General features: G+C 46.9%; 1 protein-coding gene across 1 annotated transcript; it reads left to right on the top strand.

Moving 5' to 3' along the window:
- Positions 1–483: 483 nt before the first annotated feature.
- METRNL (meteorin, glial cell differentiation regulator-like) lies at positions 484–25,403 on the top strand. The gene is made up of 4 exons (XM_014954146.1): positions 484–791; positions 6,465–6,853; positions 23,644–23,703; positions 24,433–25,403. Exons 1-4 carry the CDS (start codon positions 679–681, stop codon positions 24,747–24,749), a joined length of 879 nt encoding a protein of 292 aa, XP_014809632.1. The 5' UTR covers positions 484–678; the 3' UTR covers positions 24,750–25,403.
- Positions 25,404–26,595: the final 1,192 nt, after the last annotated feature.

Below are 26,595 nucleotides of genomic sequence, written 5' to 3' on the forward strand. Positions count from 1 at the left end.
TCACTTCTCGATGTCTTTCTTGCAGCGAGGGGCCCAGAGCTGGACACAGCCCTGGAGACATGGCCTCACCAGTGCCGGGTACAGGGGGGACAATGATGTCTTCCTTGCAGCGAGGGGCCCAGAACTGGACACAGCCCTGGAGATGCGACCTCACCAGTGCCGGGTACAGGGGGGACAATCACTGCCCTCCTCACGTACCCGGAGACTTTTGGGGCCAAACGGGGAAGAAGGCGAGGGGGGAAAGAACATCCGAGGCGGGGTTGGAGGAGGGGTCCCACCGATGGCCGGGCCACCTGCAAGGGGTCCAGCGGTGGCCACCCCCGCGGTCCCCGATCCGGCGCCGCGTTTTGCTGGCGCAGCAAGTGCCGGAGGAGGGAGGGAGGGAGAGAAGAAGAAGGAGGAGGAGGAGGAGGAGGAGCCGTGTCTCGGCGGGCGGCCCGGGGAGGCAGGGCCGCTCCCCGCCCCTCAGCTGGGAGCCCGCACCGAGCCGCCGCAAACTTCAGAGGCAGAGCCGGAGCGGAGCCGGGCATGGGGTAACCGCTCCGCTGCTCCCCCCACCATGTAGGCGAGCTCCCCGGGCGCTGCGCCCATCGCTCCGCACCGCGTCCCGCACCGCGGGGAAGGGAAGGAAAGAAGGAAGGGAAAGCTGCGGGGCGGGCGGCGGGGGGGGGTGATACCATGCGGAGCCCCCCGGCCGCCGGGCTCCTGCCGCTGCTCCTGGGGCTGCGGCTGCTGCTGGGCGGCGGAGCCGCGGCTCAGTACTCCAGCGACCTGTGCAACTGGAAGGGGAGGTGAGGAGAGACCCCGCCGGGCTGCGGGGGGAATGGGGAGGGGAGGGCCGCCCCGTCGGGGGAAGAAGTTGGTGCCGAAAACAAAAGGGAGAGCTCTCCCGCTGCGATGCCCGGCCGGGGCTCGGGGAAAGGGGGGGGTCGGCCCAAGGCGGAGAGAGCCGGGGCTCTGCCTCCATCCCCCCCGCCGGGGGCCGGGCTGGCCGCGGAGAGACGCGGGGCAGGGATGGAGGGGGCCGGGGCGGGCTGGGCTCCCCTCTGCCCGGCTCGGGGGGCTGGGGAGGAGGAGGAGGGCGGTGCCATGTCCGCCGCGGAGAAGTTTCTCCCCGCGACCATCTTCTCCGCGGAGGCGGCGGCGCCCGGGGAACCCGGCGGCTCCGGGTCTCTATCAACCGGCGCCGGGATGCGGTGCACCTGCGGAGAGCTGGGGAGGCCCTGCCCGGGGCTGGGCACCGTACCCTACCCTCCCGTACCCTACCCGGCTCTCCCCCGCCGTCCCCGTCCCGCCGCAGCCCCCGGGACCTTGTCCCGCACCTCGTCCCGCGGAGCCGGCGGTGACGCTGAGTCCCGGGAGCGGGGGCTGGTCCCGCGGCTTCGCTCCTCATCGCTTCTAAATTGCGCTGGTTGTGAAAGCTCTCAAGTGTTTATCTCCCAAATTATCTTTCCTTTAATTGCCTGTAATAAGTTTAACGTGTGTGGTTGGGTCGGTGACCTCCTCCGCTGTTCATAGCTCTGAAAAAGCCACTCTGCTGGGTCAGGCTTTCTGTACTTGGAGAGTGAAAACGCTTCGGCTCTAAGATTCTGCTCAGATCTGCCTTTCTTTAAAAGAAAACTTTGGCCAGCTTGTGTCAGCAGGGTATTTTGGAGTAGGGAAAGCTCAAAGCAGGGAAACAGCTGGATTGACTTTCAGCATAATAATTTCTTATCTGTTACTGTCTGAAACGTGCAGATACTTGGTATTTACTGTTTTTCTGAACTCTTTTTGACTCTTGACAATTGATGCGTAGTTAATCCCAGTGAATCCACTTGAAGGAGATTGTGTTTGATAGGGTCCAAACCTTTTAGTTCTGTGGCAAACTACTAATTGTATAATTTTGCTTTACAAACCTCCCCTCCAAGCAGAACCTGCTTTCATCCCTAAGCATCCTATCCTACCACCTGCATCTACTTACCTGGACCTCACCACAGGGTACCACAGCGTAACAAACCCCTGCAGTCTTGTCCTGCTTGGATCCTGTTTTTGTCCTGTTTTCTTAGAGCAAGCAGTGAGCCCCCATGTCTCCTGGGCAGGGCTGGAATAAGCAATACCTTGAATCAACTAAGGGGGTGATCCTTTGGCGGGGGAAGTGAAATACCATTTCCTGTCAGTAACTTTGGGGTGAACTGGTGACGCAAGCCTGGACTCACTCGCCTGTTGTTGCTCCTGTGAGCCAAAGTGGTGACAGCTTTGTGATGATGCTGTTGGAGGCCTGGGGAAGGAAGAGCTGCCTTCTTGCACGCACCGTGCAGTTTGGGTGGTTTCACTTGCCTGACAGAGTCCCGGAGTCCAGATAGACAGGAGTCTTGGGAGGGGATAAATAAACCAGGTGGGCTTTGGCCTTACTGGTAGCAAACAGGTGCCATCAGAAATGCTGGCAGTCCTAAGGCTGGTAAATATCATCTGCCTTGTCCTAAAAAATGAGCAGTTAAGGAGGAAAGAAAGGTAATTTGCTGAACCAGTAAATACCATCTAATTAAATATTTCAATGTGGATACTAATAGCTCTATGGGTCAGAAAGGACTTTTTATGTGGAATATAACATTTTGAAGTCATGTGATGTTTTTTACCTTACCTTTGAAAAACCTGTGAACTTGGAATACCAAACGGTAATCTTTCTTCCCATGGAGGAGTTCTAGGTTGTCTTGTGCAGGCTAGATTTCAGAGGCTAGGGATCTCCTGCAATAAGTCTGAAGGTGCTTTCTTACCTTTTATAAGATTTCAGAGGCTAGGGTAGTAAGTCTGAAGGTGCTTTCTTACCTTTTATACATGTTTATATTGAAAGCAGAATATTCTGGATATGATTTTTTTTTTCCCCCCATTAGCTTGTGGAGAAGTGCCCAGCTTATTTCCCTGAGTAGCATGAAGAGCTTCACTAGGATTCCTATAGGAATTCCCCCCTCATGCTTCCAGGGAAATGTGATGCAATGCGCAGCTTGACACCTGCAATTTAAGCCATAGCAGCATCTTAATAAATACCTTTGCAGAGAATTTCCAGGAAAGCTTTGTCCAGAAGAAAGCAGAAACTTCACTCTGGTGTGTGTCTGGCTATTACTCTTGCTGCAACTTGAGGTTCTTGTGCTGCAATGACCTCTCGATGCTTTGGGCAAAAGTGCTTCAGTGACATGCTAAGAATATGCTAGTCTGGTGTTTTTGACTGTAGGAGGAAGAATTGAGCTCTGATGTGGCTGCTTCATGTCCGTCAGTCTTGCCCTCTGCACCGGCGGATGCTCTGGGGAAGTCTCAGTGCTCTCTAGCTTGTCACCCTTAATTAGGTAGCCAAATTAGGAGGGACAGTTCCCTGCGTTGGCTGAGGGGTGCTGGGAGGACATAGGTGCTTCTAGGGCTCTTCAGAGGATCTGTAATAGAATAAATTAAGCAAATAGCTAAAGTAGATAGCTCCCTTTTTCTTTTCCTAACACCTGTTGCATGTTGCAGCACAACATCTTACTGCCCCCGCCACCATAACTGATCTTCCAGGGCAGACAGAGGGAGGGTGGCTGCAAACAGAAAGGGAGAAGATCGAGGAGACAAATGCAGTGATTCAGGCTGTCCTCATGGATTGGTATGAGGAAGTAGTACTTGCAGTAGAAGTAAGCCCCAATAAACAGCACACCTCTGAAAGGGAGGATGGGTGGCTCATCCATCACTGTAACCATGAAACAATTGCCCTATCTCCTTACCATATACTTAAAAAAACAAAAACAAAACTCAAATGAGCTTGGGGGAAAAAAAAAGGCTCCCGGACCTCCATTATTTTGTGGCTATGGTGTGTCTGATGACTGGCTAGTGAGACCTAAACAGGACATTAAACCATCTCGCAGTGTAGGGACATGTCATTTTGACAGAAAGCAAAGCGACAGGTTTTACTGGGTGATGGTGGTTGCTGTTAAGTAATGGGAGCAGGTATTTTGAAATCTGCTTAACTTTTGAGTCATCCTTTATTATAAGGCTTAGTGCGTACAGGTACTTGTGCTTGATGTATCTGTCTAATGGCATCACTCTTGCCTGTGGGATATAATTGGCTTTCAGAAGATAATTTCAGAATCCACCCTGGTTTTTGTTTGAACAGCATGAACGTTTGAACAAAACGAGTGCTAAGGCTTTTTTTCTCTGGCAGAAATTCACTGCCTCAGTGTTACTGGGATCACTTGCAACAGCAGTTTCACTGCGTGAGTTCAGAGTTTTGCCGCTGGTACCTTCCTTCTGTTTAAGCACCCGGGCTGCAGGGTGGAATTTGCCAGGATCTAAGTCCTACAAAACCTTTGCAGCTTATCCTGAGTAGGAACAAGTAATGTGTGAGGGTAGTTTTTTTGCCCCTTTGCTGAGGGGTAAGCTTTGCACTCCTTAATTTTACTTATTCACTCCTTGCACATAAACAGACTTCTCTGTTTTCTGTTGAGTGGCATCGTGCGCATGCTGCGGTGAAAAGTGATTTTGTGGACCAGATGTGGATTTACAGTCAACTTGAAATATCCCATTGAAAGTTAAGTTTCCTGCATGTGTTAAGTACTACTGAATTTGAGGGCAAGAGACTAAAGGTCAAAAACTTGTCCCTCTTTTCTCCTCATCTGTGTTCTTGATGTGGCTTTCAAGATTATTCAAAAGCACATGTTTGCAGGCACTATTGTTATTAAATGTGACTTTTTTTTCTAAGCTTCCTCATGTAACCTCTATCAAATGGGTCACACTGACACTCACAATAATGAGTCACATCAACAGTAAATGCAAACCATATGGTTTTTTTTTTTTTTTTTATCCTTTCTTTTACACATGGCTTCTTGTTACTTTCTAAATGCTGACTTGAATTTAAACCCTGTTCAGCACCTGAATATATCTTTGGGGTGGGGAGCTGTGTATTTGGAGGTTTCTGTTGAGAAACCAGAGTTTGATGTCATTACTTGCACTGTACTAAAATATGTTCTTTACCACAGATTTCCTGTGTAACCTCAGACGAGCCACTTAATCCTTTTTAATTTTTTTCTTTTCCCTGTCTTGTTTCATCTGCCTGCAAGTGGGAATGTTGTGAAGGTTTCCTAAAGCACTGCAGAGTGTGAGCTGAGTTGAAGGGTCTCGTTTTGGGTGGTGCTCCACAGGCACAGAATAAAAAATGCTTATGTTTGGGAACTGGGTACGCAAGGCGTAGGAGGAGAAACAAGCTTGGTGGTGAAGTGATTTGCTCATACTGGTATAATAGGTTTGTGACAGGACAGGGACCGGGACCAAAGGATTTTTGCCTAATAACCCCCATACTGTAACCAATAAACCAGGCTTCCCACAACTTTTTCCTTTAACTGGGATGCCTACAGCATCCAATGTCTTATTAGTGCTTTGAGTCACTCTGGGTAAGGAACCTGTTGGGGTTGGTCCAGCACCAGTGACAGGCAGCAAGGGTTGTTTAGAGCTGTCCTTAGTTTAGGCTGTGGGCAAGTAAGTCATGAGGATCTACTAGTCATCCTGCTTAACCATGGCAGTGTGCTCTCCTCTCACGGGCAGTTGGCCCTGGGATCCCCGTGTTGCTCTCCTGTCCCATTGCTGTGGTCACCAGCCCTCAAAATGGGTGTTGGGGTGTTCATTTTTTGCTGTGGTGCTGGAGAAGAACACAGGACTGATGGTGGCCGTGTACCCCAGCAATAGTAGCTGGCCATGTGTTCTCTTTTTGGCTGAACACCCATAGCTGTGGGTCTGCTCAAAGCCCGTCGGAGCTGGGCTAAGCTGGGCTTAAACCTCATACTGGGGAGAAGTGGGGGAACATGGTACACGTACCAAAGTAGGCAGCATAGTTTAATGGGTCCCCAGCTCTGAGTGGGGAGTGTAGTGTCTTCTGTCCTTGCCTCCCAGTTTGGAGAATGGGGCTGCCCAGCTGGGGCAGAGGGTATCGGTGGCACCCAGAGCATCCCTTTGCTCCAGTTCACAGGGTGAGCTTGGCATCCCTCCCAGTTTCAGATCCATTGGGAATATAGACTTGGAAGGGGAACAAAGTACTCGGCAAAAGGTGGAGTCCGATCTGCGAGGCTGGAGAACGTGCTGGTTTAAGCCACCAGGAAGGGAGTTCAAGCGTACGTGTCCTACTTAGTATGCGCCAAGTCATTTGCCACAGCTCAGCTGATGGGCAGTAACTGAGGCTGTAGTAATTTAATTGCTTTTGATCATGTGCTTATATCCTATTTAATTTTGAAGTCAATTACTAGTGGTTTGACTTTTTCTTTTGGGAAATGATTTAAAACTGTCCTTTAATATTAAGGTTTCAGTCTTGCAAGAGGCAAGCACTTCTGACTGCTGCTGAGCTGGATGGACTAATACTCAATACTCATAGATTTCCTGCATTTGTTGATGTGGGTCTTTGAAGGTTTGAGGTTATGACAGTCACGTTACTAGCTCTGTCATTTCTCTAACTTTCTCTTTCTTTCTTCCCTCAGTGGCTTAACTCACGAGTCTCACAAGAAGGATGTTGAACAGGTCTACCTCCGCTGTTCCGAAGGGTCAATAGAGTGGATGTATCCCACGGGAGCACTCATAGTCAACCTGCGACCCAATATTTCACCTGCCTCTTACAAACATTTGACTGTTTGCATAAAGCCCTTCAAGGACTCTGCAGGAGCAAATATTTATTTGGAAAAAACTGGAGAACTGAAACTCTTGGTCCGAGATGGAGATCGCAGCCCCAGTAAAGTCTATTGCTTTGGCTATGAGCAGGGGGGGCTGTTCATTGAGGCCACTCCTCAGCAGGACATTAGCAGGAAGATTACGGGCTTCCAGTACGAACTGATGAACAAGGGGATTGCATCTGATTTGCACACAGTTTCTGGTGAGTTCTGGGATATTGGTCATATTTTCACGTACTGTATTGGATGCATAACAGATGGCAGCGTGAGTGAGTGGGAAAGTGGTTGGGTCTGAATTTCATGTGCTTTTAAGGACATGTTTTATAAACAGGCTATTGCAGAAGAATTGATTTTTTTTAAATTTCTTTCTTTGTTGTTGTTGTTGTTGTTTTTTGGAAGCTGGTAACATAAGCTGAATTCTGAATAATTTGTCAAGGACTACACTGTGAACACTTCTCCCCTTGCAGGCGTGGGGTGAATCACAGGAGCTGGCTTTACCCTGCAGTGAACTCCAGCGTGAACTGGGCTTCCAAGCCTTGCTGTAACAGTTCTCTAAATACTTTTTAACTCAGTTTTTAAGACCCCGCTGCATGTTTTGAATAATAAACATTTAAACAAGGAGGAACTCCTTTTCCTTTTTTTTTTTTTTTTTTTTTTTCTCTGAACCTACTGCTACTTGCTGGCCTAATTTTTTGTTTGGTTTTTTTTTTTTAACTCAAGGAAAATGGTGTGTTCCTTCCTCAGCTCTGCCTACTACACTCTCTTGAGCATTACTGTGCCATGGCAGCGCTCTTCAAAACCATGACAATACTTTTGCAGTGCTGGCGTTGTCTTCTCTCTCAACCATTATGAAAAGCAAGTTTCGTAGGGAGGAATTTTACGCCAAGGAAAAGCTTGTAGGAAGGGGGAGTGGACAAACTTTCTGAAGGATCTCACAAGCCTGTAAAGTCTGATACTAAGTAGCAAGCTAAATACCATTTGGGAAGAATAGTTCTAGGTGTAACCTAATTATGCTAATCAATTAGACAGTTTGAGAAGAAGAAAAACTAGTATTCATGGAGGGTGACAGGGGGAAGGGGAAGGTCTCTTTAGATAGGCGGTATCTGGTTCATGCATCTCATGCATTCAGGATTGCCTCTAGCTTTTATCCCCAAAACCCGGGAGGGGAGCTTTCCACAATAGCCTGAGGAATAGCAGATATGGGGTAGTTTGTCCCAAACGAGTAGGGAGGTCTCAAGGTTTAGGTATTTTGAGCAGAGAGACCAGATTTCTCTTTTGAAATGGTCAGGAGTGAAGGCAGCCCCGCAGCAGGGGAGAGGAGTCCTCACAGCACACTTGAGATGACTTGGGTGAAGTCCCCAGTAAAGACGAGCCTAAGACTCCGCATGTAGGATCTCTAGATTCTGTGGTAGTGATGCCACATGCTTTGCCTGAGATGCTACTTGATAAGCAGTGGTGTGGCTAATTAAACTGCAGCTGTATCTCCCAGGCGTTGCATCCCTCGTCCCGCTTTGGGATAAGTGGTTGCAGAACTGGAGTCCCATCCTCTCCCCTCCCCTGGCTCCCTTCCACGACAGGGCTCTGGATTCACATGTCTGTGTATTTGTGCATACTCGGTGCCCTGCTAGCCTTTAGGTGTTGGCACGCCAGTTCAGATGTGGCATTTGTGTTTTGTGCAGGTCTCAGTTGGGCTGGAATGAGCAGTTCTGGCGAGAGAGGAGCTGGCTGAGGGCTAATGCAGTAACCCCAATAACTGATAGATGGCGTGTTTGCCATTAAAACAAAAAAAACTATAAACACAAATATTCAAATATTGAAGTTGCCTTCCTGACTCTCCCCATGTGTACGAGTTGAAGCTTAATACCCAGTGTTCTGCATTTTAAGCAGACTTCTCTTGCTTCTGCGTTGTACAAGTGCTGCAGATGAAGTAGAGCTGTTTTCCCAGTAAGATCATTTCTGCAGGGATGAATGTGCTGTGCTGAATGTTAGCTATGCTTGCTTCTGCGTTGTACAAGTGCTGCAGATGAAGTAGAGCTGTTTTCCCAGTAAGATCATTTCTGCAGGGATGAATGTGCTGTGCTGAATGTTAGCTATGTAGTGAAATTCCATTGCAGAAGACATTAAATACATTGTTTAATCAGTTATTTGGAGAATGTTCCCAGATTCAGTGCTTCTTTCTTTGACGGGCTGTGAGGATGGAGACTTATGCAGGCTAGCAATAACTCACTTAAACTTACCAAGAAAAGTTCTAAGTGTTTGTTTTGGTTTTTTTTTTGTTTGTTTTTGGTTTTTTTTTTTCGAAAAAAGGTGAAATTGCTTTTTGTATAGGTTTATACCTATACATGGATTTATGCGCCAAGAAAAGTTCTATGTGTTTGTTTTGGTCTTTGTTTTTTCCGAAAAAAGGTGAAATTGCTTTTTCTTATAGGTTTATACCTATACATGGATTTATGCCAAGCTTTGCTAAAAGGGGACTGACTGCTGGCATACTTAGCATCGCAAGCCAGCACAAACTGCTGTGTTTTTAGAATGAGGTGCTCTTCATTCCACATAAAATCTTGGAGATTTTTAAAGCTGATGGGAGTTTTCTTCGGAGACTTTCAGAAGTCAAGCTGAGGACTGAATCCAATTACAGCCTTCTTCTTTGATAGGCATATTAAATCACTTTTTCTGTGACTGCTGTATTCTCAGCTGTAACAGACACTGGTTGAATTTCAGTGCTCTCCTATAAAACAATGTGGTGGGCTATCAGCTTCACGCTCCAAGTGTCTTGTTTGGACAGAAGAAGCTTTTTAATAGTTCATCAGCAGAGCCTTCCGGGCAAACTAGGGATCTCTATTGTATTTTAAATTATTTCTCTTGCCTTTTTTTGGATCCCCAGACTCTGCGGAGGGGTGGCGGGGGGTGAAAACACGATGAAAATGCCATACATGACTCTTTCCACTGCTCAGTCAGATGAGCACTTTTATTCTCCTATAAATATCTATATGTCTGGGGAAACTGCCAAATAGCTGCCTTGTGAGGCTTCTATAGAGCAATCTATCTGGGGCTCTTTGCAGTTTGTGGACCTTCTTTCTTCTGGAGCTGTTTCTAGTTTTTCTGTGAAACCTCCGAAGAAACACACTTTACTGAGCAGTTCGTTTGGAGGAGTTTCCAGTCAGTTGACTGAAATCACTGGCGACTTCTTCATCGGAGAGGAGGAGGCTCCAGCCAGAGGCACGTGCTGACCATAAAGGCGCTGAAAACTGGATTTAAGGTTCTGCAGTTCTCTCCGAGGACGTTTCTGTCCTTGTTTCGGCCGTTGCTGGAAAAAACCAAGTGAGCATCTCTGGAGTTGCAGTTTGACGGAGCTGGGCTGAGCTGGCAGTAGGTGTGAAGAGGTGACAGAGAGGCGAGATGCTGCTCGAGATGCAGATGGGGGCTGGGATGTGCTGGCAGAGCTGGGCAGAGGAGGCTCGAGTGCTTCCTGACCTTGCTTAATTAACGCTGCGTCTGAGGGCGAAGGACCTGCATTATTTTCTTGGAACTGTGGCGTGGAGGAGATGACAATCATAAAAGACCCAGGTGTGGGGCTCAGAAATCCAGCCCTTTCCTTGTGCAATAACTACTTGCCAACAACTTCTCCCCACTTCGCTAAACGGTGTGTTTGTTTCCTGGTGATAATTATTGGACTCTGCCCTTGAGTTTACTCTCTCTTCCTAACCTGGCATCCCAGCTCTGATTAAAGAGTATAAGTCATCTGTTTAAGACTTTAATGACCTGTTGTGTCCTCAGAATCCTGACATTGCAGGGTGCATCAACAAATCAGCAATGCTTGGCAGGGTGCCTGTGGTTTAATTAGAAAACCTCAAGTTTTATTAGTTTACAGTCATTCTTTCCCACTTAATCAGAGTCTAGCAAATAATTCAGCAGAAAACGTACACAGGTTCTGAATTGGCCTTTCCCTTTTCTTGGGGAGGTTGAATGAGACAGTGCAGCCTTAAAATTTTCCAGATTTTGGGTGTTTAACCCTTTTCTTGGCTCTGAGTCTGCCTTATTGCACTCTTTTATGGCTTCCCTGACTGTGGGAAGTATTTGTAGTGTACTGATAGGTTTTAATTCAGATTGCTGGAAGTTGGTGTGGGATGGTTTTTACTGTGATAGTAGCCAGCAAAAAAAGCACATTTCTGGGGGTTTGTAGTTTCTTAAGCTGGGAAGAGGAGCGAAGGCAAGCGTGTGCTACAGCACTTGTCACTATTTTCTATGAGTAGTCCCCAAGAAGGGTCACCTTGGCAATTCAGACATCTGGATGGGTGCATTTTCCTCTTGATGCCTGAAGTGATGGGTGACTGAAAGAGCTTTTGATTTCAGATGAAGTTTTGGATTGCAGCCCTGTAAGGATTCCCATCCACACCGATGGTCCATTAACTTCAGCTCACTAGGGCTCTGCAGCCTTGGTGTTTGCCCAACTGAAGAACTGAGGCACAGTGACATTTTGGCCCAAGGCCATTTGAGAAGCAGCAGAACTTGTTTAAGTTGTTGAGTTCTGTTGATTCTAATCTTTTCTGCTTGTGCTGGAAGTAAATGCTCTGGGTCTCTGCTGTGCTGCCTATACTGGCAAGTAGATGGAAGTTTTGGCAAAAGTGTTGTTTGGCCGTATAGTTCCTAGAAGTTTTCTGAAGGTGATGACCCATATGAGCTTCTCAGCTGTGGTGGCGTGTGCCTGGTCTAGGTCTGCCTTGCAGCACAGCAAGCTGCTTGGATTAAATTCCTACGAAAAGTCTGGAGGTCCCTTGAGAGTCATTGGCTTTTTAAGTTCTTCAGCTTCTGCTCAACTAGTCTGAAACAACTCTGTAGGTTGCCCTAACGTTTTTGAGAGGGAGGTCAATGCTCTCCCTTCTCTCCCACCAAAAAAACGTTTATTTTGTTACCTAAAATCTATTTCAAGAGTGTCATATCCAAGCTCTGGCTCCAGCTTTATGTAAGGTGTGTAGTTTGCTTTTCCCATTGCACACTCATGGAGATGCCCGTAATTTGGTTGTTAGAGCTCAGGAGGTAAATTGAAAGCCCTTTCATTACCCACCCGCTTTTGTGTAGTAAAGAAGTCAAACTTTAACAAAAATGCCCCTTTATCTTGATGGCATCTACCAACTTAGTGCAGGTTCTATTAACTGTTTTATACATTTTCTTTATTAATGCTGGGTACCTGGCTGAGAATATTAATAGATAGGAGGTGCAGTGCTCAAGTGGGTATCTGAAAAACAAGGCAAAACTGGATAAATCCAGTTAACTAATTAGGAACAGTATTCAGCTATTTCCTGTATGCTGTAAATTCACTGGCCTGAGAAAACAGATTGGAAATTAAGAAAGCTCATAAGAATTTGGGCTATGCCAGTGTTTCTACTAACAAATGGCTTTTTGAAGCACCCTTCTTAACTTTAGATCTTTATTGCAGTTTGGGTTTGGCAGAGGTGGGGCACCAATCTGCCATATCTCAGCAGGTATTCACCCAGAGCATGGTCGCCATCGCAGCTCGTGGGCTCCTGATCTCGTGCTTTCCTCTGGTTGCTCCCCAATAACCCATTTTTTTGGTTCTTTCTTGGAGGCTGAATGAGCTGCTAAGGCCAGGTTGGACGGGGCTTTGTGCAACCAGCTCTGGTGGGAGGTGTCATTGCCCATGGCAGGGGAGTTGGAACTCAATGATCTTTAAGGGACCTTCCAACATGAACCATTCTATCATTCTTTGTAGACTGAAGCAGCAGATGTGCCGGTGTATTTTTCACTTCTTGTTGGAGTGGAAACATTCACGGTTTTTGTCCCAGAGCTGGTGAGCAGGAAGCTCAGGGTGGTGTGCCCACTCTCTGCCAAGGTTCTTGCAGTGTGGAAATCGCTGTCAGTCCCCGCTGTGCTCATCACCAGGGTTTGCAGAAGAGGTGATGGAAAGAGGCACTTGGAACACTTAAATTGAAAGTCCCCGTGACCTTTATGCTTAGCACAGGTTCTGCTTGAGTCAGTGGGACCATCCAAGGTGTTGGCACCACGCTCTGTGGCAGGGTGTGCTGCAGGGCTGGCAGGAGTCTCTATTCCAATACCCACCATGAGGTGAGACAAATGGCTTGCTTTGTCTTCCTCCCCCCTGGTTTCTGCACAGGATAAACTCATACCTCTTGGGGTTAAGCTGTGTTAGGGGGAAAAAAGCCAATCTGAGTGTGGTCTGGTTTGATTTGCGCAGAAGAACAGAATTGATGTCCTACTTCTCCCAGTGGGGATTTGCTGGTGAAATTCATAATAAGCAGCAGAGCAAAGCCCAGGGATCTGTTCTGTGAGGCTGAGTTCACGGGGTCCTGGTGGCACATAAGGTTGTCTCTCTGCTGCACTAAAGGTTTGCTGCTGCTTTATAGGCTTTTTCCCTCTCTAAAAGCTCAGCAGCAAGTTTAAAGAGAAAAACGCCAGGAAGCATCCTTACATGCAGTTCAAAATATTCAATTATTGGCCTTGTAATGAAGTGTTTTGACACTCCTGCTTTAGTGCATGTTATTTTCTGAATAGTTTTTTGTGTGCTAACCCTCCTTGCAGGAAGGTTTTCTGTAGCAACTTTCATGTCTTTTCCCACAGTAAATGATGATACAAAACTACAACTTTTTACAAAAGAGTAAACAGCATCCTCTAACCCTATGTGTATTTGAAAAAGCACATTTTAAGGTAGTTTTTGAGGGCACATCACTGCGCTGGGTGTCATGGATCAACACCTAAATCCATCAGGCTGGCTGCTGCATAACGGAACCTGGAGTGGGATTAATTTTGAGGAGCTCGAAACCTGCTCTAATTATTCATGTGCCTAAAGTGGTCAGATTTGCAGCGAATGATTGACTGGGAGGAAGAGTTTGAGGGTAAAATTTTTGTGTTTTTTCCTGTGTGAAATGATTTCAAAGTGCAGTTCTGATGCTCGGGGAACGTACATGCTCTTATATGTTCTTAAACTGAGCAAGGGTGACATTTTTGGCATCTGAGCCTCAGTAAGGTGAAAAATTTTAAACTGAGAAGTGTTCACCTAAAAAAAAAAGCAAAATTGGAGGGATGCCCTAATTTAATCTCTCCTTCCCCCAAGAAAATGAGTTTGACAGCAGTCTCCTCTGGCCCTGCTTGCCCTTTGACGTTGCCAGGACAGTAGTTGGTTTTGCAATGGGCAGAGGAGGTGACAATGGAGCTACGGTGATAAATACACAGCTGCAGGGGAGAGGGGGGGGCAAGAAAATAGCTTATTTTTGCTAGACTGGCCACGAATGCCGTTAGCTTTATTTCTCAACTCAGTGGGCAGTCAAAACCAATAAGCAGTCAGGTGTATTGTCCGGGCAGCTGGGGCTCTGCTTTGCTCTGACCTTTATGGACTGGGGAAGACAGTCCCACAAACAGCTTTGCAATCCAAGGGAGTTGCTTGGCAGTCTTTAATAACGCTCGGTGCTTGCTCTGCAGAACTGTTTAGTTTGCTAATTCCTGAGGCTGTAGTTAAAGAAGAGATGGGGGGGGTGGGGGAACCGCATTCCTCTGCCCACTCCCCCCACCTTCCCCCAGGAATAAGAAACTCACTGAAACATGGGACAAATTTTTCCTGTGTTAGTTAGGGCTTTGATTTGCAGGACAGAAAACCTTTTTCGCCTTCATTTGATGTAGAAGCCAGAAAATATACACTGTAATATTGCGCGGGTGCTCCGAAGCTACCTGGGGCCCAAAGCTGTGATTTGCTGAATCTGACCTTGGGAGGTTTAATACTGGGTCAAAAAAGCTGCTGCCGTATGACACACAGCTTTGACCCAGCATTAACTTCTGCTGCTGAATCACGTTTGTGGAAGGGTTTTTTTGGTATGGGTTGTATCGTTCCCCCCTCGGCTGTCTCTGCACCCCTTGGACTCCTGTTTGGGGTTTGGAAGCTGTATATATCTTAAGGCTTTACCTGTTACAAATGGAAGACTGTAGGTAACTGTTGGGGGTTAACTGAACAGTGTTATAACACTGAACATCTCACTGCATGAGATGCAGCCCTTCCACAGTCTCCCTCAAGAACAGGCTGATCAAATAAATGTGGTTTTAAAATAAAAACTGGCGTTGTTCCTTCAAAGCTCTCCCACACACCAGAAAGAATTTGATTTCTAGAAACAGGAAGAAGAAGGACCTGTGTGGATGTGAGTGCACATATGCTACTTTTTTTTTTTTTCTTAGTCTTTTATTTTCCTTTTTTTTTTTTTTAAACTCACTTAATCTTTGATCTGTCATTACTCCACTCTCAGGGTTTAACTTTAACCAGCCACTTGTTACTTAATTCTATTCCCCTGCTCCGTAGGAGGCATTAATGGACCGGACCGAAGGGGAGGGTGGTGGGGAGGGAGGGAGGGAAGGCTTTGTGTCCCTGGCAGGTACCCAGCCTGGCACTGGGTGCTGGCTCCAGCCTCTCCCCAAGCCCTGGCCAGGGCAGAGGGAAGGTCCAACCCCAGAGCCGTGTGCCTGGCCACAAAGCTTCCCCAGGGCATGGGGGTAAAACCACCTTACTTCTTCATTTTCCTCCTCCTGTGACGCATGACATCTCAGCTGAGTGTTTTGTTCACTATCAGAGACAGAACTAAACAAGAGAAAACTTCCTTTATAACTGTGTTTTCCCAGATCTGGGCAGTGTGTGCTTTTACAAGGCTTGGGAATGACATCTTCTGTAGAAGAAAAAAGAATTTTTTTTGGAGTGAATTTTAGAGAGGATGAGTCAAGCACTCAATCTCTGTGGGTTTTGAGTCAGTAGAAATATTTGCCGTGGTCCTGTGCTGCTGGTGGTGGATGGGCAGCACGGAGGCGTGATGCTACAGCTGCCTGTGCTGGAAGGCTCTTGTGGGGCAGCCGGGAGAGAGGTCCTGCCCCAGCTGCACGGTCAGAGGAGTCCAGAAGAGCCCCTGGACTGTCTGGAGGCACCTCTGCCTTCCAGCAACTCATCCATCCTTGTGCCTGCCCAGGGCTTCCCATTCCTGCTCCCCCTTGGGCAGCAGAGGTAGGTTTGAGGAAGGAAAGAGGTATTTTCTATGAGATAAACAAATAGATACATCTTTTATGCCCTTTATATTGGTGTCTTGGGCACATACAGCAGGAGACATTCCCAGTAAGCTACCTTGCTGTCTGCTTTTCTCTTTAATTGCCATTAGGAAGGGGGAAAGAGAAAGCAAAGCAATGGCAGATGATGACAAAAGCTGCTTGCACAGAAATGGGGACCAGTACGGTTGCGGGAACACTTCTTGCTTGCTGGGCTCTCTCTTTTCCGCCACGATTCAGACAGAAGGAATTTAACTGAAAAGCTGGTCTGCTGAGTAGGGCTTTTTGGACACGACACATTGCAGGCTTGTCTGTAACCAAGGATTTTTATAGTGCTGGTGATGCAACGGGGAAGTGTAGGAGCTGGGCTGGGAGCTGGCACTGACCCCGTTACTGTTACGTCCCTGCCCACCCCAGCCAGGGCAGCCTGGGGACCCAAAGCCCAGGGCTGGGATGGAGAGGCTGGAGAGGGTCGGGGAGCGATGGAGCCTGAGCCTCGTGGGGCAGGAGGGGAGGTGGGGAAGGGAGGGAGACAGTGTTTGGGACAGGCATTATTTTTCCCTGATGGAGCAATAGGCAGCCCAGGGGAGATGGGATGGAAAGAAGTGTCTCGAAGATATGACGCTTCTTATAATTTCTCCTGGGTTGATGAATTCATGCATGGACCTGGAGGTAGAGTTTAACAGTGTCTAATGCTGCTTGGATAAAAACTGCTCTGCGTTTCCCCCCCTTCTTTTTTTTTTATTTTTTTAAACAAATGGCTGTTTGTGTTTCTAGGTGACCTTTCAGCTCATTTGTTAGGATGGGTGCTGCATCTTGGAACAGCGAAAAGGCATTGACTCTGCAATCCCAGAGGACCCTTACGTGCTCTGTGGCTGCTGAGCCAAGTTGCATTTTGAAAGCTGTTGCAAATGGAGCTTGCCTAGTACCAAAACTCTTCCTCACACTGTTTACATAAATAGTCTTCTTTGGTACTTAAGGACTTAAATACCTTCTTGGAAGACATTTCTGTGAAAAGATAAATCTCTGGTTTATGGTCTCTTGTCTTAACATTTCTCAGAACACAAAGGTCATCACATCTCTAATGGTGAGGTTTACAATATGCTTTTTTTATTCTTTCTTTGCAGGAAGGAAGTGGTATTAACTCAATTCTCTTGGCACAATCCATGCCACAGCATATGAAAGTCTGCATTTCATTAAGCTTATTTGCAGGTTTAAATTGTTCTTGGCCCGTGTCTATATTTTCCGAGCTACTTCTGGAAACTTGTACATATGTGCAAGTTGAACTGAGTGTTGGAAACAAGCTGAGGCAAGGAGCTGGAGCTGATACTTTCTTTTCTGAAGAGATAAAACCACCAATATCCCTGCTTCATGTAAAGAAGTTGGGGAGGATGGCCATTGCAGCATCACGGTGTTGGTCCAGCTGCTGAATCACCATCTTGTCCTGTACCAGATCTTGGCTGTGTTTTGGCCACAGAAGAAGGGAGACTTTGAGTTTTGTATCTTTGCTCGTGATCCTTATTCAGAGCTGCCTTTTCTGCTCAGCACAGGGGCTCAGGTTAACTTTCTAGAAAATATGGGGCTGAACTCTTCTGCCCTCAGAAGACCACTAAACTCTCTGAGTTATTCATAGCATTAACCTGATATTCCTTGAAGAAGCACATTCTCTTTGGCTCCCCTGTGCGAGGCTTGTTGAGCCGAGGGGCTTGGGAGTAGCGCGAGTCCAACTCCGGTGTTTGCTCCCTGACTTGGCTTTTTCCTACCGACACTGCTGGAAAAAAAGTGCAGTGCTTGCAGAAAGCCCTGTAATCCTATCCCATCCAAAGACAGGAAAACCTTGTAAAACAAAAGAGTGATGAGAGAGCTCCTCTGTGTGTTGTGACGGGGTGTCAGTAACGTCCAGCCCAGCTGTGGAGATGCTCCGTGTCATCTGGCGGCGTTTTCCCTCCCCGCCTGGCGCAGGTACGGCGTGGAGTGCAGGTGTGCTGGACGTGGCTCTGCTGGCCCCAGCTCCCAGCTCGCTTGTTCGTTTTAAATTTGAGATGCTCTGGCGTGCAGATGCGGTGATGGAGTTCAGACGGTGTTGCGGTGCGGGGGTTCTGAGTGTTTTGAGGTTGAATGTTATTTTTTGAATAAATGTCATTTTTGAATGAATATTTCAGATATTGAAAGACCTTATAGCGGCCTTTCAATACCTGAAGGGGGCCTATAGAAGAGCTGGGGAGGGACTCTTTGTCAGGAGGGGAAATGATAGGACGAGGGGAAACGGTTTTAAATTGGAAGAAAAAAGATTCAGATTAGATCTCAGGAAGAAATTTTTTACTCTGAGGGTGGTGAGACACTGGAACAGGTTGCCCAGGGAAGTTGTGGCTGCCCCATCCCTGGAGGGGTTCAAGGCCAGACTGGATGGGGCTTGGAGCAACCTGCTCTAGTGGGAGGTGTCCCTGCCCATGGCAGGGGGGTTGGAACTTGATGAGCTTTGAGGTCCCTTCCAACCCTAACCATTCTATAATTCTATGATTTTAGCTTGCTCGGAAGAGCTTTCTGAGGGTGTGAGGAAAGTTCTTGCTCAGGAAGAGCTTTCTGAGGGTGTGAGGAAAGTTGAAGGTATATCTAGAGAGGAGATGACTAGTCCAAGCCTGGTAGACTTGTCAAATTCTTGTCTACCTCCACTGCAAAGTAGCAGTCCTTTTGTTTACGATATGAGCTGCGAGGGCTTTGTTTCATGGCAGAAGTGTTGCCTCTCCAGAGAGGAAGCCTAGGCAAACTTAGGAAGAGATAATTACAAGGATTTATTCTACTTTTTAATTAGTTAAAGCAGGATCAGGGCAAGATGTATTTGCTTTTTCTTGCATATATAATGTTTGCCCTTAAACAGTTTTGTCTCCCAGCTAAATCACTGATCCAGTAATCAGTTGAAACATAGTCATTTCTGCTTAGGACTCAGAAAAATGACTTAGAAATGCACCATCATTGGAGAAACCACATCTCTATTTTTATAATCTGCTCTCAGAAGTCTGTACTTCATGTTTCCAGGAAGGAGACTCATCCTATGATGCCCTTTCCAGTATGGGTACAATTGCAGAGCTGCCAGCAAGAATTTTAAGGGTGTGGGTGGTTGTTTTTTTGGGGTTTTTTTGTTGTGTTGTTTTTTGTTTTTTCCATATGAACTAATGCTGATGTCAGGCTGAGACCTTTCATCCGGGAGATGGGTCTGCTCTGGCCCCACACTGGTACACCTTGGGGTGCTGCAGTATGGGCTGGCTCAGCTTCAATCAGCCTGGTCTGCAACAAGACCCATTTCAGAATGTCTTCTGCTCAGAGTGCCAGAGAAAAGACTACTTGTTTTTATCAAAAGATTTAAGCCTAGAACGAAGAGAAAATAATGCTCCAACCCTGCCTGGGCCTCCTCAGCAGCTTGTGGTACTTAAAAGGTCTGATTGCTCTTCAAAGGGTTATTCAGAAATGCTGATGTGTGGGTGATGCATGTCACGGAGACTGGAAACCCAGATAAACCAGCTCGATGTTTCCCTCCCGCACCATCCTCACCTCTACCACACCGCACGTGTGTACGAGCTGCTTAATAAAACCAAAGGGTATTCCTCGGTAAAGCGGTTTTCTGCAATCACTTTGTGTTAAACATTTTCACTTCTGCTTAAAGGGTGTCTCTCTTCCTGTGCGTGCTGCCGGAGCAGTGATGTCTGTGTTCAGCAGAGACGTAGGGTGGGTGGAGAAGATCTTTTGGGCGCAGTAAGTGGAGCTTTGGGAGAGTGTGTAGAGACCTGCAGCCTGGTTCTTCTGATCTTCTTGATAGCCGTGAGGCTGTGGAGCGTGTTGAGAGAACTCAGGGCAGACAGAGGAGCCTACGCTGGTTTTGGGGTAAGGTAGGGTCAGTCGGGACCCATGGGTGGCTGTTGAAACTCAAATGTTTCAAAAGAAGATGAGGCCCATTCATGTGGTTTCTGTGACGCTTGCAGGCAGAGCCAGTATGTCTCACTTCAAACACGTCCTGCAGGGAGCTGTCATCCTAAACCGCGACCATGGCCCTTCAAGTAACCCCCATCTCCTGTTTTCGGAGGGTTGCGTGTCAATGTCGCAAACCAAAGGAGGAAGGAGTGAGGTTGTGTGTGTGTGCAGAGAGAGGACAGCAACACCTACCCACAGCTCTCGAGGCAGAGGAGACTCATCCTAAATTGCAGCACTAAAGGTCCACGTAGATCCATCCCCAATGTTGGAGGACACTCTTTCTGGACAACTCACCTCCCTGGGGCTGGCTGAGCTGGGGACCTTCTGGATGCTCATGGCATCTCCTCAGGGCACGTCCCTCTCTCTTCCTGAGCGTTTCTGCCTCCCCGCGGAGAGGACCAGCAACGTGTTGGACAAAGCTGTTGGCCAACAAGTGCAGTCTATTGTTAGTATCACCACGTTCTCCTCGGTAACATCAGGTTCAGAGGGCAAATCGCTCAAAGCAGCTGGGACATGACTGCTGGCTTGTGAGGAATGATGTAATTACATCTCCCTCTGCGGGGAGGTGAATAGAGAGGCCTTTGGAGGCACTGGACCGGGGGGATGCAGGGAGAGGGCTGCCTCAGGTTACTTCAGGTCAGGATACTGTCAAAATCCATCAAAGGCATTCCCAGGAGAGTCGGCAGCCGACGTGCACAATGCAGGCTTTATGCCACCGGCGGTGGAGTTGAGTTATAGGCATCTGGGCTTTAGAGGGCTTCAATAAAACGTTGCTTTTCTCTCTTTTTTTTTTTTCACCCTTCCCCTGCTGCTGTATGAATTAAGGCTCTTTGGCTTATCGAGTTTAAAGGAATTAGAGCAGCTGACGTCGATATTGTTGTTGTTGCAAGTTCATAGACTTGCTTTTGGAGGCGAGAACCTGGGCAGCCCTCGAGACATCCCCAGGGAGTCAGGCAGCCACCAAACACAGCCGTCTTGTTTAGTAACCGGGCCCATTTCCCCAGAAAATGAACATCTTCACCCGCTGTGCATGAGTGAAGTGCTTTTTTTTCTGTTGTTTTCTCTTTTTAGTTATAAGGATGCTTCCCATTTTAGCCTGAGGTGTGTGTGTCGTTTGGACCTACTGTTGGAGGAGAACACCTGCTGCCCAATTCCAGAGTGAATGAGCGCTGAGCTGCAGCTAAAATCACTAACTTGTGGCATAAACACACAGATTCCTTAATGGCTGTGATTCAAAAGAAAGCGTAGGCATTGCCTCCTCCTAAGGATTTTGTTTCTTTTATGAGACTCTGTAGGAACGAAGCTTTGGTTGTAGCCCGTGAATGTTATTTGCTTTTTAATGGTCCATTTACCTCGGCAGTAATCCTTCACGACTCGCTTTCCATCTGTGCTTGCATACCTTGTTTTTGCCACTTGCGAGATATATTTGATACTCTGTGAATGCAGATGTGGGAGTTGTTCCACAGAAGAGGATTTCTGTTCTTCATATGCCTGGTGTTGCAGTGATGGGTGGTGGTAAATGGTTGTTAAATAAGCTTGCATGCCACCAAACTGCTGTGAGTCAGCGTGGATCTGAAGTAGGTTTTAAGTAATGATCTAGTGTGAGCAATGCTGAGCACTTTTAATTTCCTTTTGCATTTAAAAAGGATGCCGGATTTTGCCTTGAGTCCACAATTAAAACGATTTGGTTCTGTGTATACGTGGAGATTTGTTCATTTGATTTATTACAGTGTCAGTCTATTTAAATGGAAGGAACCACTTTTAAAGTATTTTGGTTTTCATCTTTAATGCTGTTGCTTGTGTTGCACTCCTTCTGAGAATAAAAATGGCTTAGTCATTTTGGTTTTTTCAATTTTCTGATGGGGTTGGACGAACTACAGAGATGTCTGGTCTAAACCAAGACTGTTTTCACTCAGACTTAAAAAGGCTGAGATGCCTTTTATTATTAGATCTTCGCAGAACAAAATATCTGAAATCCAGTGTCCAAAACCCCGCTGTGGATTCTGAGGATGTCCACCAGTTGTGCTTTGTTTTAGAGCTTCTGTCCATGTGAAAATGCTGTAGGATTTGTGCTGGTTTGCAGATTCTTTCCATTTGGTTGACCTCACTCAGGTCCTGGTTTGGGCAGAGGGAGGCTGGGGAAAAGGGATGTTCGTCCTGGACGAGTTTGGTAGGTGCCTTGAATGAAACAACTCCAGAGTAGAATGTTATGTGACTAATATAATTTTCTCTCTCAGATCAAACTTGGATGTTTGGTCTAACCACTAATCAAAATCTCTTGAGTTTAAAAAGTAAAATATCTTTAGACTGAATTTATTATAGTACTCCAATTATGTCGAGGGTCTATCTGATACTGAACAGCGTCCAAACTTTTCCAAAAAAAGAGAGCTGAAATGGTATGTGGGAGGAAAGAGGGTGGTAAAGGCTGACTTGTTTCTGAAGGTCCTGGGGTCATCCAGGCTCGACTAAATAGAAATGCCCCATTGACCCAGATGCTTTAACAAACCTATTTTGCCAATTCCTTGTCTCTTCTTTTGGGGCTTTTTAACCTTCTTGAATTATTCCTTCAAATACCCCTGCCCAGAAATGTGCAATTTACATTCTCTTTAATCCTATTAAACAGCGTGTTACACTGCGTATTAATCATCTGACTGGAGCAAATCTGGTGGATTTGGTTCAATAATCCTTCTTTCTGGATCACTGCCTTTCTGGGACCTTGGAAAAAATAAGAGATTTGCCGTGTCTTACGTAAAAGGGTGGCTTGTGCCATCTGGCAGAGGGAGGTCAATAGCTGAGCATCAGAGGGACCAGCTACACGTTGTTTAGACTAGTTTCAATCTCCTTCTTAGTGCAACGGATAAACTTCTCCGGGAAGCGCGTGGGGGTGAGAGGAAGGGTGTGACTATTTGGGATTCTGGTAACTTAAGTGTTTTCAGATGCTGAGGTTCAAAAAAAAAACCCTAAAATTTGGGGGCAGAGTGGTGGGGCGAAGTGGGGGAGCTTCAGCTTGGGGTTCGATGGTGGACTGTGTGATGAAATGAGCGGTAGCTCCAAGGCTTCGCCTCGTCTCCAGCCCCGCTTTGCTGTAGGTTTTGCATCTGCTAATCCGGGCAGAGCACGCTCGAGGGGCTTTAATTTCTCTGAGTGATGTGTAAGTGCCACCCCACGGTGACACCCCGTGAAAGACGTGGGCTCTGATCCTCGGGCCACCAGTGGACAGACTTAATTAGCGTCGCCCGGGCAGGGCAGACCCCGAGAGTAAGCAAATTCCTGAACTCAACAGGGTATTATAGAAACATCTGTACTGCAACTACAGTACCTTCTCCTCCGAAATTGCTGGCTGAGTACAAAGAGGAGCCACATTCTTGCATTGATTAGATTAGCGCTGATATCCAAATGTTTCCAGCAGTACAGGAAATGGTCTTTGTGCTGTTTGAGCTCTAACAGATACCGGCTCGAGTTTCCGCTTTGCCTCGACGCCCTCAAACACATGCGCTGGGGTTTTTTGCCTCCCCTCTTTGCCTCCCCCACTCTGTAACCTCCTGGATCTTTGATGTGGTGGCAGATGAAATGGCTTGTGAAATAGCCCAACAGCACTCGATAGAAATTGTAAGAAAGAAGCTTTGCCATCAGAGTTTAAAAGGCACATGATCTTCAAAGCCTTTCCGAGAGCTTTGAATTTACAGCAGAGCAGGCTGCAAACGCACCCAGTATCAAAACATATTTTGGATGAGGACAGCGAGATTGTAGGGTGTTTGCTGGATAATATATCCCAGCAGGAGCGTTAAAGAGGTCCATATTCCTACTTTAATAGAAAAATCTCATGGAGACTAGGGTTAGCTGTAGCGTTATTGATGCCTGGCAGCTCTTTGGACCACTTCTCCCCGTGTCGTGTGTGTGTCCTGTTTTTGGTTAATTTAAATACTGGTTTATTTATTTACTGTCGCCTAGTGCTTTGCTAACTCTGAGCCTTTATCCCCAGCTCCCTGCCGACCATGCAGTGACACAGAAGTCCTCTTGGCTGTCTGCACTAGTGATTTTGGTGAGTTGTTGCTTCCCCCCTCCCTTCTTCCCCGGGTGGCTCAGTTGAATGTGACATCCATAAACGCTGATGGGCACCTACTTACCCTTGGCAACTTCCACCAGCCGTAAACGCGGTCTGAAGGGGCTGTGTGTGTAGGAGAGGGAGGAGGACATGGTGTGAAGGACCTCAAAACCACGTGCCAGCTGGCACTTCCCCAGGGTGGACAGAGAATGACCTGGCAGCCACAATGGAAGTAGAAGTTCAAAGACTTGGCTGCATCTAGGAGAGGCCTTTGCTTGCTGCCCTAAAATGGACTGCTGACAAAAGACCAAAACTTTCAATAATTCTCTCTGCTTCCCCTTTTAAAGGGGGAATTAATATTAGCTGGTACCTGTAATGGCTGAAGAACAGAAAGTACGTTGTCAGGGAGCATTAAGCATGTGTCTTCTTGTTAGAACTCTTTATCGTTATGGAAGCTATTTTTTTGATGTAATTATTTTTGTGTTTAAATTAATATGCGCGTACCCTTTTCTGGACAGGCTACAAATATAAACTGTAACAAATACAAATATATGCTGGAGGTTACTGACACAAACTTAACTAAAAATAGCAAAGGTCCAAAACTGGGGCTGCTGTCGTGAAATCAGCTCCCCTTGAACAGCTTGGTTGGGTGGGGCTGAGGTTTCGGACCTGGTTCTTCCAGAGGGATTTTGGGTGACTCTTCCTGATGTCCTCTTTGTGTTCCAGTGATCAGAGGCTCCATTCAAGATGTAACGAACGAGGCAGAAGAGCAAGAATCCGTAATTCACGTCGGTGTCAACAAACTGTACAGGCAGAAGAGCAAGGTCTTTCAGCTCACGGGGGAGAATGGGAACTGGCGAGGACAAATAAAGACCCTGCTGGAGTGTGGGGTGAAACCAGGAGACGGAGACTTCCTTTTCACGGGACGCATGCACTTTGGGGAGGCCAGGTTAGGCTGTGCCCCTCGTTTTAAAGACTTCCAAAGGATGTACAAAGAGGCGAAAGACAAAGGGCTAAACCCATGCGAAATCGGCCCCGATTGAAACCCCCCTGTTTGGCTGAAGATCTCTTTTAGCGTTTGGCCAGGAATATTTCCTGGCTGCCGTGAAAACTCTGAACAAAAACGGTAACTGAGAGCATGGAGAGATGTGGAGAGCAGGCTGAGACCCCGCAGGACACGTCTGCGGCCGGCCGTGCTGTGAGACTAATGGAAGCAACAGAGGTACGAGCTCAGAAGGCTGCCAAGCAAGCAAGGCTGGATTTTTAACCAATCTTGTCCTTACGAATTAAGTTATTATATTTTTTTAGTGACTTCCTTAGGAAAACAAAGAGAGAAAAACTCCCATGTCTTAATAAAAAAAACCCAAATGAAAGCCAACATGCCTTTGTATCTTTTTAATACTAATTTTTAAAAATGTCTTAAGCTGATGTAGCATTTGGTATGGCGTATTCTGTATAAATGGCCGAGAATGTGATAGAGCACAGTAAACCATCTTAACATTGATGCTTTGTAAAAAGCTTGGTGTACAATTCAAAGTTGTTTCTTATGACAGAAATTTATGGAGCCAAACTCTTGTGTGTGTGTTCTTTTTTTTTTTTTTTATTTGAAAGAATGTAAAATCGCCGCCTGCAATTTTTTGTCCAGGCTGGCAAATTCTTTCCATTCCAGAGAAATAAAGGTCCCTGGATTTGACACATACTGTTTAAAATCTTTATTTTTTTTTTCTTCTCCGTAAGGCTGGTCTCGGCGAGTCCAGATGTGCTCATAGATCAATTCTGGGCTGCTCACTTATTTTGTGGCTTCTCTGAGCAGAAACAGAGTTCCTGTGAGGCATTGGGAACCGCAGTGTTTTTCAAAGGGGAAGCGTGAGCTATTTTTGGAGACTTTTAGACACGTGTCCAGGCAAGGCTTTAAGTGTTCTTCTCTCTGATGCCTATGGGGTTATTTTGGGAACAGCTCCAAAGAGCAGGCTGCCCCTTCGTGTTTAGCTTGAAGCTTTTCATTGTGCTGGCTGGTAGGTCGGCGCGAGGCAGATGTTCGTGCCCGCCTGCGAGTCCCAGGGGCCAGGACCAGGCCACCTTGTGAAAAATCAGGGCTTTAAGAAGGGTGGGCCACTTGTGCAGACAGTGTTCCGTGGGAGGCACAGGAACTCTCCCCTCTTGTTCAGTCCCTTTGTTCCCCATGACCTGCAACGCATTAATTTAACGGTACCTGTACCTTCACAGGGATTTTCAACCTCTTGCCCTTGTTCATTCTTCAGAGCTTTCTGTTGCCCCAACTTTTATTTTAGGCCACCAGGTTCTTTAAATAAAAAGTTTCCACTTAGTGACTCTATTTGCCTCCTCCCTCATATCTCCTTCATGTAGTTGTTTCTGGTGCTCAAGGAGAGTATCTGGAGCAACTCAGAGGATGGTCTTCTTGGGTGGATGCAGGAAATTCTAAGATGGATGGGACAGAGATGTCCCATGAGACATCAGGGTGTAAAAAAACAGGGTTGTACCAAAATATTGGCCGGAGGTGGGACCAAAATCCCTCTGAAGCTATTTCTGTAGACTTCTCTCAGCAAGATATATACTGTGGGCCCAGTGGGGAAGAGAAGTTCTTTTGTCTGTGCTAAGATGATCCTGAGAAGCTCCAGGAGACTGTGACTACATATGCAAAGACATCTAAACCCTATTTATCACCCATCGATCTGCTGCTTTCACCCCAGCTGCCTTCCAGCCTCCTGTAAGGAAAGCACCAAACCCAGCATTCTGTATGGTTCAAGGTTCTCCCCGTCCTGCTTCAAGAGAAATGGGTCAGGACCAGTGGTGGGGAGAAATGGTTCACTTTTTTTTCCAACCCCTCTCCTGCGGCATTGCTTCCACTTCCACGGAGCTCAGCCCTGC

Source organism: Calidris pugnax, unplaced genomic scaffold, assembly GCF_001431845.1.
Source record: "Calidris pugnax isolate Ruff unplaced genomic scaffold, ASM143184v1 scaffold9, whole genome shotgun sequence".
In the NCBI taxonomy this organism is placed as follows: Eukaryota; Metazoa; Chordata; class Aves; order Charadriiformes; family Scolopacidae; genus Calidris; species Calidris pugnax.